Source organism: Rhizomucor pusillus, assembly GCF_041956525.1.
Source record: "Rhizomucor pusillus strain CBS 183.67 unplaced genomic scaffold VTP01scaffold_3, whole genome shotgun sequence".
NCBI lineage: Eukaryota > Fungi > Mucoromycota > Mucoromycetes > Mucorales > Lichtheimiaceae > Rhizomucor > Rhizomucor pusillus.
In genome coordinates, this window is record NW_027192145.1 from 676,839 (window position 1) to 690,460 (window position 13,622).

A 13,622-nucleotide genomic window follows, 5' to 3' on the forward strand; every position below is an offset into this window, starting at 1 on the left:
TCGCCGATCTCCTCCACTCCAAATTCCCGCTGCTTTTCATTAAACTCCAACTCAGCCTGTCTGGCTTTTGCAGGAAATGCAATCTGTAGATGTAAACTGCTTGTTGTACGCCGCAATTCGCTGTGCGACCAAAGGTCGGCGAAAATATTTTAATTCGCAGAATATCATTGCATGGTGTAAAAGCAAATGAGAAGATAAAAGTTGAATTGATACATAGACAAGAAGTCGAGCCAATATATCGAGATAAATGCTACTGGTTCCATCAAGGAGATGGCAAATAATAAACAGCGATGCAGACGGGCAATAGGGGTGATCGTAAACGAAAATCGTTGGTACTCCATGTAGACCCCTTTTGACAACAATCTTGCCATGATATAACAAATATAGAAGGATTTTGTATTTGAGACCTTGTACCCTAAACATCCGTGTGTCTTTATAAAAGGCACCGACTACAAGGCAATTGCTGGCGAAGTTTTCTCCTACCTTAACTACGGCAAGCCATTCTACCACCTTACATTTCCTTCCCTTCCCTTGTGACGAGGATCCAATCGACAGCAAGGCAAAATGAAGCTTGCCGTTCAGTCTCTCTTTATGCTTTACGCTCTTTCTCAAGTTGCTCCATCCTTTGCAGCACCTGCAACATCCAGCGGCAGTTTTCCAGAATGTGCGTCTTCTAACGCTCGAAGCGATGCAATCAAAGCAGCATTCTTGCATGCTTACGACGGATACGTGAAATATGCCTGGGGGCACGACGAATCACTGCCTAAATCCAAAGGAGCCGACGACACATTGTAAGGGTTCAGAAAAGGTGCATCATATTGCTATGTAGCACATATATTAATCGTTTAAAATTACTCAATCAGGAGTGGATGGGGAGGTAAACCTTGAAACTTATGGCTCTAACTCCAAGGAGACATGTATTTATAATGTTACGTAATCTTAATAGCTACCATCTTTGATGCCATAGATACCATGGTAATCATGGGTCTCGACGATTTATACGACAAAGCTCTTGATTTCGTGCTCAAGACGGATTTTACCAAAACCAAGAGTGGTCCTGCCAAAGGCTTTGAAACTGGTATCCGGTATCTCGGCGGATTGCTATCGGCGAACGATCTTCGTCCAAACCCTGGGCTTGTCAAGAAGGCTGTCGAATTGACAGAGAACGTACTCCTGCCTCTATTTTCGTCACCATCAGGCGCTCCTTACACGTTCATGGATGTAGGCAGGTTAGTTATTATTGGATATCCAAGTTGTTGCCATGTATCGAATTCCATTAAAATTTTTAAATCTACAGTGGCCCGGAAAAGACCTCGACAATCAATTTAGCAGAATTCGGTACCTACAGCCTCGAGTTCACACGCCTGTCCCAGATCACCGGCGATGATAAATATGCAAAGATTGCAAATGATCTTATTAACAGGGCAATGGAGCAACCTACAAGACTCCCTGGATTGTATCCAACGAGCTGGAAAGTCAATGACTTTACACCAGACAATAGCAGTACGTAGACATTATTAATGTATCAATCTGCGCGCGTTGTTGAGTCTAAAGGTATTTACTCCGTTTTTAGGCATTGTCACCGTAGGCGCAGGTGGTGATAGCTTTTACGAATACCTGTCGAAGAACTATATTTTATTGGGTGGCTCAAACCAGAAGCTCATGGATACATGGGTCAAGTCCGTTAACAGCATCAAGACTTATCTCCTTTCGCCAACCGCAGAAAATCCCAATATCAAATACGTTGCCTCCATCAACAACAGCACAGTTACCTATTCTTCGGATGAATTGGTATATTTACAATACAAATATATACTTAAACACCCTTTTTGACCGATCTAATTACCATCTAGATTTGTTTCTGGCCAGGCAACATTTTGCTCGGAATGAGTCAAATGAATACCGACACTTCCGAATTTGGTGAATTTGCCAAAACATTTATGGACTCTTGCATGAATATCTGGGAAAACACTGCTACGGGTCTTGCCCCTGAATCTTGGAGCTGGAAGCCGCAAAAGGCTGCTACAGATGGTCCTCTGGGTAAATTTTCACAAGGCTTGAAGGATGCTGCAAACGCGCTCAAAAAGCTTGGCGAGAAACTCGGTCACCTCCGCCGTAAGCGTGCCACCGCCGATGCTCCCTTCACCGTGGAAACCAAGTACTACGATTTGCGACCTGGTGCGTATAAAGTATTCTTTTCCAGAGATCGTGTATCACTCTAACACTACAGTATTCAGAAACTATTGAAAGCATCTTCTACTTTTTCCGTGTCACAGGAGATACAAAATATCAGGTAAATAGTTTTACATCGTCTCTTATTTGTAAGCGAGCATACGTTAACATTGGAAACCTAGGATGATGCATGGAAGATTTTCCAAGCCATTGAAAAATATACCAAAACTGATTATGGGTATACCATGTACAACAATGTAAATAGCGTTGACATTGCAGCAAATCAAGGTGACTTCCAAGAGAGGTAAGTGTCCAAGGTTGCATCGGGAATGAAGATTGCCATGTAGTAACCAAGCTGAAATTATTTAGCTTCTTCTTTGCCGAAACTTTAAAGTATCTATATTTGACCTTTGTTGACCCTAGCTGCATGTCGTTGGATGATTATGTCTTCAACACCGAAGCGCATCCGTTCAAGCTTCCCAAGCCGATCACGTTTCAAAAGACTCTGTCTTAGAGATATACTCTTACTTACTAAATAATTTAATCATGCACATTCAGTGTTGTTTTCCAATCGTACTTTTTTTTCGGTCAATCAAATGATCCTCCTTTAGGAAACTCATGTTGGGTAGTTTTAGTTGGCCAGGAGGTATAGGTAATGGTTTCTTAGAAAAATGCGAATGGCTGAACTCGGTTGGTGGGCTAGCCATCCTTCATTGCGTATTGGCGTTAACTAGTTGTAAGCATTCATCTAATCATCCACGTTGCCAATAAACTAGAAAAGGCAATGAGCAGGAAGCATACTTATCTATACATGCAACAAGTTTATTGCTGTCCCGCTCAAAAACGAAAGCCACGTATCGTTGGGGACAGGGCAGACGTGGGCGCAGGAGCAGACAATGTACAACTGTACACTTTTGGGGAGGGGGAGGTGCTCCAGCTATTGCACTGCAGGCAGTTTAACATCATGCCCGGACGGAAGGGTGCTTCTACTAGATACAGAGAGTTACTTGAGTAGATCGATATGCATTCAAGGAGGAATATGCCACATGGTCCACCATAAAAGATGAGAATGAATCTGAGCATACAACTTGGAAGAACAGAGCTGGCGAGGATGGGCCAGGGAAGGATAACACGCAGAGCACCATCATCTAGAAGTAAATACCTTGTTTCGAATGATTTTGTGAATTGCGTATGCCCCTTTAGCAGTTCACAGAGCTAAGCAACCACCTTTCAGAGCCATTAAGAAGCGTTTGGGTCGGATTAGTGTGCATATGGAAGGCAAATGGGATAGGACACACAGTACATACTTATAAATGAAGTACTGTGATACTGGGGAATTCTTCATGAACGCGTAGCCGATACTTAATCACTTTGAGGTCTGTTGTTTAAACTTTCAAAACTCGCCTGGCGAGAACCCAAGCAGTCATTCGGGAAAAAAAGAATATTGCCAGAAGAAGTGGTGAAAATTGAGAATAGGTCTGGCAAGACGAAGGAAGCTTCATAATCGGGATGCTTCTATGCACCTTAACATGATTACATTTATCACCGTGCTAAACATGGTAAATCAATACCAATTATTAGGAAATAGCTCAATAGAGGAACAAGAAGCATCACTGTAAAGTATTGTTTCAATCCTATAAGACTGTCCATTAGGTGATAATGAAATTCAAAACCAATAGCAAGTTGTCCGAAAAAGAAGGATTGTTGTCCGGAGAAGGCTACTTCCTTTTTCCGGATATCAATCTTTTCCCGACAGGTTCGCCTGACCATTGATTGTTGTCAGGATCTTTGCACCTTGGAACTGTATGCGATTGTCGCTTTGTATATAATTGCAAGTACCTTTTCAAAGTCTTCTTTTGTTGACTCTGGATCTTTGCAACACGTCCCGCCGGTATTTTTTAGCGTTCCTTTGCTTTATTTCCGGCTTTCTTTTTCTATTTTGTTCATGTCGGCGAATAAGAACGTATTGAAAATGAATCCTAAACGACCCAAGATAATAATTGACATTTCTAGAATCCCTGCAGATTTCGTCCGATTTTTCATTCATGTATACTTATGGCTCACTTACACACGTGAGTGAGGCCCTCGTGGCCTGGTACTTGAGCACTTAGGGGCAATAAAGTACCTTTATTTCAATAGATAATAATCGTTCCTATTCCTACTTGGTAGTACAGCATGAAAACATATCCATTCACTATTTATGCATAGCATGTTGAAATATTTCTAGAGTAGTCTACATCCAGATACATCCAGATAATAATGCCTTTGATCTATCCTTCACTATCCAGCTAACCAAATCCGTGTCCATCCACCTTCTCAGCATAATTTACTTGCGGAGGATAAGCATGCTGGGTACCTAGTCGTGCAAGTTGACCATCGTTGCACATGACAGCGCATTAAATTCTGCATGATATCGGACTTGGCCAACTTGTTCGTCCTCATGTCCACAAGAAGACCTTCCATTCCAGAAAGCAAACGATGGATGATAATCGGTGCACACTTGGCAAACGCAAGCGATGCTGAAATCAGCCGCATTGCAGATATCTCCACTACTTCCGTGCGAAATGTAATACGAAGTTTTCAGAAAACAGGGACGCCTTATGGTTTGAAACGTGGAGGCAAGTATACAATGTAAAATACTTATCACTTCAGAACCTAAGAGCGGAAGTTTCCAGAGAAACAACGTTGCTTGGATGAGCTCATGAAGATCCTGGAAGAGGATGGTCACTGCAGTGCTGCGAATGATGATTACATGGATGTACGGGATGACGAGGTGGTAAGCATACAGGCTGCATGTGTTTCGTCTTCGGGTTTATCGTAACTCCAAAATGCTCTTCTGAAAGCAACAAGAAAAATGCCATCATCTTGGCAAGATCTCGGGCGCTCGGCCGATAATTGATCACGTAGTCCAGAAAGCGCGGTCAGTCAAGGAGGATGGTACCCCGTGGACAGAAGATGACGACCGGCTTCTTTTACAGCATGTGCTGTCCCGACTGCGTGGTGGCAAATGGCATGAATTAGAACAGAAACTGGAAGGTCGCCACACAGCTGATGAGTGTGTAGAGCGATGGGAGACTTTAAGTCATATACTCTTAAGAACAATCAACAAAACTGGCACCAAAACATGGTAGCAGATGCTCTCATTTCAACATTTAAAGCTAGCAACATTCCTCGGTTGCAAAGTCTTCGTACACTGATCTGCAATATGTGCTAACTCATGATTTCCAATAAATGCCTAAGATGTTACGAATCATGTATCAGTCGATTGTAACCAAGCAGTTCTGTTGTCAGAAATAAGCATCGAATTACAATTCATTGTGGATCTGCTTATTTTTCATAAGTCGAATTGCACGCATTCTGCAATGCATCCTATATATTAATCTGTCTTGATAACGAGAAGTAGCGTATATACATAATTGAAAAACAAGCTAACTCAAGTCAACAGCATCTTTATGCTTTTGGGCTAATGCACATTCCATAAGAGAGGTCACATCACGGACGAAAAACGGTGCAATCTGTGGGATCAGTTTAAGCTTGGGTTGTGTCGGCTTCTCTTCGTCAACGTAAGCTTCATCGTCAGTTTCTTCTTCGTCTTGTGCAAGTATAGAACTCTGATTATCTATGTGGTTGCTGGTTGCTTCGTTTATTTCCTGGATCTCCTTGAATATGCCTATGGCTTCCGTGTTGGTTGGAAACAAGCGGTAGAGCTCTTCATAGTTCTGCTGTTCATGGGTCTTGTGAGCCACGGCTTTTTTACGGGTGCGCTCGAGGTAACGTAGCTTCTGTAGACGTCGAAATTCGCAGATAGAATCGATCTCTGCTTTCAACACTGGGTAATCGACTGGCGTGAGACCTGCCTTTTCAACCGTCTTGTCAAGATCCAGAGGGTGACCTCGATAAATACCAAGCGTGAGTGATCCAAGAAGATTGTCGATATATTCGATAAGCTCGTCAAAGAGGCGTGAAGAATCTTGTGAATGAACCCTATGGACAAATCGATAAAAATTGTCTTCATGTCGTTTCACCAGATCAATAAACGGTTGGATTGTGTTGCTATGTACGTTCGCAAAGTCCAAAGTATCCAAAAGGTTGATTAGATCGTCCATAAATGCTGCAAAATCATGCACAGATTCACTGATATCGGCGGCCTTATAAACATGTGCTAGAGGCTGATAAAATATCGCAAAGAGTTCTTTGATGATTTCACCAGTGACTCCTTGGAACACGAGTGACATCAACAGCTCTTGCTCATGCATTTTTGCCCTCAACGTCCAGAGTTTATACAGATCTCTAAGTTTTCTTTTTCCTTGCTTGGTCAAGTCTTTGCCTAAGCCTTTTTCTTGAAGCTCTTGCTCTGTTATATTCGGCTCAAAATGTTCGTTACACAATAGCCGTAGCATTTCAATCGCAGGAGGAACTTCTGTAAAGCTATCTCTCAGAGCAAAATCTTTGCGGCATCCGTCCAGACTACTTACCGCTATAATTAGCGTCCACAGCGGATGTTTCAAAATCGCTTGTCTGTACTGCAATGGCTACCTTTTGACATAATATAGGATCATTGATGCTTTGCTCGAGATCATTTATGCCTTTTTGCAAAGTCTTGACATCTGTGCTCATATTAGCGAGCAATACTCTGTATAATGCATATTTTGCTTAGCTCAGCAGCAATCTTAATGTATTCTCCTCGATAGCTAACCTTTGTAAAAGACTGCGACCTCCAAAAGGTTGAGCCAGAAACATATCCATTATGCCTTTAACCATCGCCATAGGATTAGAGTATCTCAAGATAGCGGCCAGCACCCGGTATGGAATCAAGTTATGCAATCTCTTTAGAGATGCGACATTCTCAGCGCCAGCATCATCCACGATAAAGTGATTGTGAAGTGAATATGCAAAGCTATAAACAGAATCGTTACTACTGGTTCCTGTCGTCCGCGAAAGAAAAAAAAAAAGCCTGCCTTGTTCTCCCCCATTCGAAAGCCTTCCGTAAGGATTCGGGCAAATCACCTAATGTCTCGGTAGATTTGATATATGCCATCATATCCATTAATCCGCCCGGTTGCATAACTCGATTCTTGAGCATCTCCATCAGGTCGTTCAAGGCGACAACTTCTTCATCGACATGCTTTTTGAACTTAATTTCTTGCTCAACTCTCTCTCTATCAAATTCTGCGCGACGTTTTGCATCTTCCTCTTCCTCGTCTGTCAAAATTACGGGATTCTTTGTCAAGAAATCCCAAAATATGTCCGTCGCGCAAAGTATGCGATCCTTGGCTATCCGACGCAAGTATGCTCGAAGTAGAATGCGATCTTGTTCACGATGCATATCGCCCAGTTTCTTGCTGCGTGTATCTTTGCTCGGCACCATAGGAATCTTGGTGCCTGGACAGCAATATCTCAATTTATCATGCAGCTGCTTAAATTCTCCATGCCGGTGCGCCACAAAGTACGTTTGCTCTGCGTTTTCCTGCTCGATCATAGTTTTGACGATAAATTCCACGTGGGTATTTGAGCCTCTGAGAAATGCTCGCTGTCCCTCCACAACTCTCTCTCGTAGGAGGCCGACTATGTGTCAGAAGAAGGTATCGCATCATCGTGTATTGCAAAAAGCATGCTTACCACAGTAACTACATCCACCGTAATTTTTCTTTGCGGGCCTTTTTCCAAGGCAGATGCGACATTTTCGCCGTGGAGATTAGCATTATCATCGTCTAAATCTTTTGGAGTGACCTTGATACTTTCTTCTTGGCCCTGCTTTGTCTTGATACCGACGTTCAAAGCCAGAAGCAACACTTTCTCGAGTTTATACAAGAGCACCCGTCCCTGCGAAGTTTCGGCATGGCTAGGCGCATATGTGTTGAGTCGTACTTTGTAAAGCTCGTTCAGAAAGTCTTGGCACTTGTTCCAGAACTCCTGTTGCCGATCGCTTTTCAGCAACGGGAACTCAATGACAGCATGCTGAAACATGTATCGTATAAACGGAACATCGTCATGTTGGAGATTATGTTGAGTATCGCCATCGATCACAATATCTGTGCCTTGCAGCAACGAAGGTAGATCCAAGTGCCTCCGAAATGTTTCTAGCTCCTGTCGAAGCTGTATCCTCAGCAATTCTCGTTTAAAATAGTGTAGCTGTTTTGGCGATAACTCCATAGCTATGGAAACATATGAAAAAGGAAAGTATGAATCTTTGTATGCTGCAAGCATATCTTGACGTAATGCTACCATTTCTGGAGTCAGTGCAGAAAGTTTAGACATATGCCGTTTAAGCGCGTTTGTTCAAGGCCAGATGTCTTTTATACTCGAATAAATGAGTGCTGTTTTGTTCTATAACGGAATATACGAGCTCTACATGGACCAGTGCAAAGCTAAGTCTTCAAATTGTTTCTTGAGAGACGTCTCAGTATAAGCTCAGCTGCAGCAAAGCAATTGGATGTCCATTTTCATACTGCTCAAATGGGTCAAATATGAGAAAGATCCGGACGGCATCATTTTAGAACTGCACTGATGAGAATCTTAACGTTTAAGCAAAATTGTCCGACATACTACAATAGACTGAACTACGTTGACCTGAAAAACTACATGGCTTTCAACCTGAAATATGATGCAGAAGCGAGATCGCTGATATTATCTCGAAATAAACAACGATCTAAATTACTGTAAATGCTCACGAGTATGCTTGGTTCGAAATGTATCGGATATCCTAAGCACTAGAAGAGATCAGTAGTTTGCTGGTAGATTGAACGCGGAGATATTCACAATGCACTGCGTTTCATAGCTTATCGAAATGACAGCTCTTGTTTGGTTTATTTTTCATACTCGAACAGTTTCCTTCCACAGGTTATCCATTAGGTGGTGCACATTGTCGCAGCCGATACCCTTGTTTACTTTCCGGCTATTGGGAAAAAGACTTAGCAACGAAATAATTGAATATCTACATTGCGGCCGCTTACATGTCCTCTGTACTCATCTTGAGCCAACCAATAGCCAAAGCATTCTCTTTTCCTTCAGCCATGATAGCAACCATAGTCTCTGCTGGCAAATCAACATCCATTCTGGCACCTTTAGATGTTAAGCCTGGGCACATGATATTTGCGCCAGACAAGACAAATTTGATGGCTCCTCGGTCAACTTGGATCTTTGGCAGCAAGTCAGGATCTAAAAAAATTCCATGGCCAGAATCAAATCAGTTTCTTGTCACACACACGGTAAACTGGGAAGAACCTTACATTTGTGTAAAAGTACTAAAGTCGGGAAGAAGGGGCCGTCAAAGTGCTGGAAGAACAAGATCTCACCGTTCAACGACAAAAACGTCAAGTGGTCATGGCTAAAGATAGGCGTTTCAATAGAGTCATACGAGTATGTACGGTTTGTCAACGCACCCTTTGATTTGTATGATAGGTGTCTTTTTGGGCAAAAGCTCATCCATGACAGGCTCGAGAACGGGGAACTGATCTATCAACTTTTGTCGAATCGTTCTCTGCACCGAAGTTTTTAGCTGCGTCTGCCCAGCAATGTTCTCCTGGAAGCTAAATCTGTTGCACGCGATTGACGTTAATTTTTGTGTTTGTGTTTAACGGTGCAATGTGCCTTACGCGCACGTACTTTTTGAACATGAAAGAAACACATTTGCTGGACTTTTCACGCCGGCTGCTTAAAAATTGGCTCCAACCGCGATAAAGCGTCTTAGCTGCTTCTTCATGTCGAGTGATTCACAGGAAAAGGACGAGATCGGAAAAGATCGCTTGCGTAGCTCTCTTTCCAGGGCTTCAACCTTATTTGCAATCGAGAACAATGACGAACAAGCTGAAGGTTGACATGGGTAATCTACGATTTATGCGCTGGTCTGACGATCGTCATTTCAGAGTCCAGTCTTGCTCAGCAGTTGGCTTCTCGTCTTAAGCTAGTGGACGGGAAACAGGAAAATGGAGAAGATAATAACGAGAAAAATGATAATGAAGTCATCGAAGATACGGCTGTAATTCGCAGCGCATATGTCGACAAGTCTCTTGAGATATTAAAAGAAGTCAGTGACGCCTTGCTGCATGCTATCCAATCTGATGGTTAGTCATCCTCAAGTACTGCGATCCGTGAAAATAGTAGCAACTTAGATTTGTGGCTATAGAAGACCAAGCATCCGGGAAAGAACTGGTGGGCATTCGCGATCTTCGCTTAATACACACCATGATACAAGTTATCGTATCTTGGGGCATCTATCCGTGCTTAGAGCCCGGTGTCGGTGTACCGCTTTCAAAGCGCGTAAAATCAGGATATACGAAACATGGCCTCTTCGCCGATGATCAAGATACCGGTGCAAGAAACCCAACATCTGCCGAAAGTCGACGTCGTTTGTTTCAACTTACAAAAGCGCTGGTCGATATGGTGGCCGAAACGTATATGGTTCAAAAAAGTAAAGCGTATACAACCGTAGGCTCACTCCTACTATCGCGCTATCTCCCCGACATGTTCGCTTCGCTGCTGCAACTTGCATACCGACCATATATCAAACCTCAAAATTCTTCCGCAATGCCAACTGCGACCGTACCAACAGACCCTTCGAATATCTTTTTTTTGCATACTGAAACTCAAGATACTGATTTATCGAACAACGAGCGCGATAAATGCGCGAGAATGGTCATGTGGCTATTCGACCGGTAAAGTGACTTGAATTTGCAAACATGTATGCATAGGCTTATACGTTGGGTCAAGCTCTGACGTTCATCGATGCATGGAAGCCCTTATGCTTTTGCTCGGAAGTTCACCGCTGCATCCAATCCCAGGGTGGTTACGAAATATTTGTGGACGGTTTTTGTCCAAGATACTTTTGAAGGAGGACGGTATTGCGACAGTGCTCGAATTTACCGTTGGAGATTCGGATGAAGGTAGGAAGGAGTTTTATTCTGTATCTTGAACCAAATACTCAGTAGACTGTAAACTTTATTTTTAACAGTCCGTTTGGATCAACTCGAGAAAATGTCACAGCTCGTCCTTTCAGTCCCTCAACAGATACCTTCAGTAGAGGTAGTGTTGTTTATGATAAAGGTCACTGGCAGAATCCTCACAAACACGTTATTGCAGCGATACTATGAGCTGATTTCCCCGCAATTATATACGCTTCTCCAAGCCTCTGTTGCGGATGAGAAACGAGTCAAACCAAACATCACACAAACGGTTACTTTTATTGTTGGAAAAATGATAGCTAATCATGGCGATGTTGCCAAACGCACAATTATGAACAAAATAACGGGCTATTTCGTTGCCAAATGGGAACAAAAAGAGGTTCTTTCTATAGAGCCCGATGATCCTGGACTTGATCCCGAGGTGATATCCGAGGAAGATATGCATCTGCTCTTGCGAGTGGTACATAGAGTGCTAATCGGGGGCGAGCCCTCACCTGTGGTGATCCAATCATTTTTGGGTGATTCAATATCTGCATGGTATCACCTTTATGACTTTACAGTAAAATCAAAGTCAAGCCTTCGAGAAACGGTTCTCGATCTTTTGACAAGCTATTTTCGAATCGTGACGACCAAGGAAGGCGTCGATGCTCTCAAGCGGATAGTTCTCAGCAAAGTTGATAGCCAAGGGTACCGGCTTGCTTACTTTGCACCTGGCTGCACGGGAGGCGTAGCAATGCGCATAAAGAGGTAAGATGTATGTGAAAAATAATACCATTAAATATCGCTTACAATACAGAAATAGGAAACCAAAACCACTCGGTGGAAACGAAATGCATATAGACCCAGCAGCAATGGTAGAATTTTTAAAGAAACTGGATAACAGTGATCTACTTGGCGATCTGTTTGTGTTCCTCCTTAATGAATACTCGGCACGCCAGGGTCTTGGCGACGACGAGGATCCAAAAATGTAAGACTGTATTTGACCTCCAAAAAGAGAAAGAAAACCAGGAAAAGCTTACGATTTCATCAGCATGTTACTTGTACTCCAACTCATAATGGCATTGCAAGACACTCTAGGGCCTCAAGTCTTCTCCAAGCCAACGCAAATTATAGCGTTTGCATGTAATATCATCCAAGGCTACGCAGATCGTATGACAGCTTTTAAGGAACGGAAGGAAAGCAAGCCAGAAAAAAGCGGTCGAATTGATATAGCAAATATCGTCTGCGAGCAAGACCGCGCAATCCTCGAGAATGATACGGCTACACAAGATATTGAAGAAGAGTTTGAATCAGTCATGATGGCAATAAACTTGTTGCGGGCTGTAATGCATGGTACAGTATATAATACAGGCAATTTGAGCGAATTACTGACCTGCAACTTTTTGATATCTAGACAACGAGGATCTGGATATTCAAGCAAACCGACTGCTCGAAAGCGTTATTGCACCGCTGAAAACTATTGAAACTTTTCAATTGGACATCTTGAGCGAAAGCGTACAAGAATTACTTGTAGCCGTGACGTCGTTTGTATCCGCGAACCAAATGTCCAGCAAATCCAAAGACAAGAGCGCAAAAACCATCGCATCATTGGATCGATATCGAGAAGCAATGAAGGCTTTGCAAGATGATCTTTTGCCGGTAAGGGCTCATGGAATGGCTATTCTACGCGACATGGTCTTGTCAAAGGATCCTTTGGTATCATCGGGTGAAGGTCTGGATAACGTCCTGACCATATTTGTGCAGTTGGTGCAAGATGATGATAGGTAAAGGACTTCAACCGTTTCTTGCGACTGCATCTAATCAATTTCTCAAAGCTACATATATCTCAATGCAATCAAAGGTCTCTCTGCGCTTACGGATGCTCATGGCAACAAAATCATCCAGAAGCTCGGGGAGATATACAGTGATGAAAAACAAAGTTTAGATAATCGATTGCGAGTTGGCGAAGCTCTATTGCAGACTGTTAAGCGTGCAGGAGATGCACTGAGTAAATACAGTAAGTGATGGAAATAAAACAGTGCAAAAAGACTGCTAAGCAATACCTGCCAACTTGCAGTCCACTCGCTCGTATGGCCACTGGAGAATGTCCTTGCACGAAGAAACGTAAATTCCCATTTGAAAGTATCGGCGCTCTCTGTAGTTAGCGTTGTTTGCGAAACTTGCCCTTCAGCATTGTACCCACATTTGCGTATCTTGACGGATTGGGTCCTCAATATCCTGGAATTCGAAAAGACAGCAGAAATCCGAAGAGGTAAGAGGAAGGCACAATATCAAGAACGAGAGTGCAAATATATGATTATTGACACAGTAATCTCCTCTAGCGGCCATTGTGGTCATCCTTTCGCTCTTCCGTGGCCTTGCTGATGATGCATTGTATCAATATCCTCAAGAAAATCTGAAGCGCACATACAGGACTCTCAGGTATATTGAAGAGACGGATACCGACGAGTTGACAAGACATCAAGCACAGACAGCTTTGAGTGATCTGGATGCCATTATGCGTCGAGAGATATTCAAAGTATAATAAATCTATATTCCCATCTCTCTTTT

The 13,622-nt window shown here is 42.9% G+C and overlaps 5 protein-coding genes across 5 annotated transcripts; 3 read left to right on the forward strand and 2 right to left on the reverse strand.

Annotated features, from left to right (window-relative positions):
* Positions 1 to 564: 564 nt before the first annotated feature.
* On the forward strand, positions 565 to 2,686 carry VTP01DRAFT_6459 (uncharacterized protein; the record flags this gene model as incomplete). The annotated part of the gene is made up of 9 exons (XM_069385362.1): positions 565 to 791; positions 864 to 877; positions 947 to 1,229; positions 1,298 to 1,503; positions 1,574 to 1,791; positions 1,854 to 2,178; positions 2,238 to 2,293; positions 2,355 to 2,476; positions 2,542 to 2,686. The coding sequence occupies 9 exons, from the start codon at positions 565 to 567 to the stop codon at positions 2,684 to 2,686; spliced, it is 1,596 nt and encodes a 531-aa protein (XP_069242832.1).
* Positions 2,687 to 4,579: 1,893 nt separating this feature from the next.
* VTP01DRAFT_6460 (uncharacterized protein) lies at positions 4,580 to 5,303 on the forward strand (the record flags this gene model as incomplete). The annotated part of the gene is made up of 3 exons (XM_069385364.1): positions 4,580 to 4,790; positions 4,848 to 4,948; positions 5,016 to 5,303. The coding sequence occupies 3 exons, from the start codon at positions 4,580 to 4,582 to the stop codon at positions 5,301 to 5,303; spliced, it is 600 nt and encodes a 199-aa protein (XP_069242833.1).
* A 297-nt stretch (positions 5,304 to 5,600) lies between these two features.
* Positions 5,601 to 8,325, reverse strand: VTP01DRAFT_6461 (uncharacterized protein; the record flags this gene model as incomplete). The annotated part of the gene is made up of 5 exons (XM_069385365.1): positions 5,601 to 6,592; positions 6,648 to 6,805; positions 6,869 to 7,069; positions 7,131 to 7,720; positions 7,792 to 8,325. The coding sequence occupies 5 exons, from the start codon at positions 8,323 to 8,325 to the stop codon at positions 5,601 to 5,603; spliced, it is 2,475 nt and encodes an 824-aa protein (XP_069242834.1).
* A 660-nt stretch (positions 8,326 to 8,985) lies between these two features.
* Positions 8,986 to 9,788, reverse strand: VTP01DRAFT_6462 (uncharacterized protein; the record flags this gene model as incomplete). Its single annotated transcript, XM_069385366.1, has 5 exons — positions 8,986 to 9,067; positions 9,126 to 9,330; positions 9,402 to 9,499; positions 9,555 to 9,707; positions 9,778 to 9,788. The coding sequence occupies 5 exons, from the start codon at positions 9,786 to 9,788 to the stop codon at positions 8,986 to 8,988; spliced, it is 549 nt and encodes a 182-aa protein (XP_069242835.1).
* Positions 9,789 to 9,872: 84 nt separating this feature from the next.
* On the forward strand, positions 9,873 to 13,596 carry VTP01DRAFT_6463 (uncharacterized protein; the record flags this gene model as incomplete). The annotated part of the gene is made up of 12 exons (XM_069385367.1): positions 9,873 to 9,984; positions 10,038 to 10,235; positions 10,298 to 10,826; positions 10,882 to 11,054; positions 11,123 to 11,193; positions 11,251 to 11,819; positions 11,875 to 12,039; positions 12,103 to 12,404; positions 12,466 to 12,835; positions 12,887 to 13,068; positions 13,129 to 13,323; positions 13,394 to 13,596. The coding sequence occupies 12 exons, from the start codon at positions 9,873 to 9,875 to the stop codon at positions 13,594 to 13,596; spliced, it is 3,069 nt and encodes a 1,022-aa protein (XP_069242836.1).
* Positions 13,597 to 13,622: the final 26 nt, after the last annotated feature.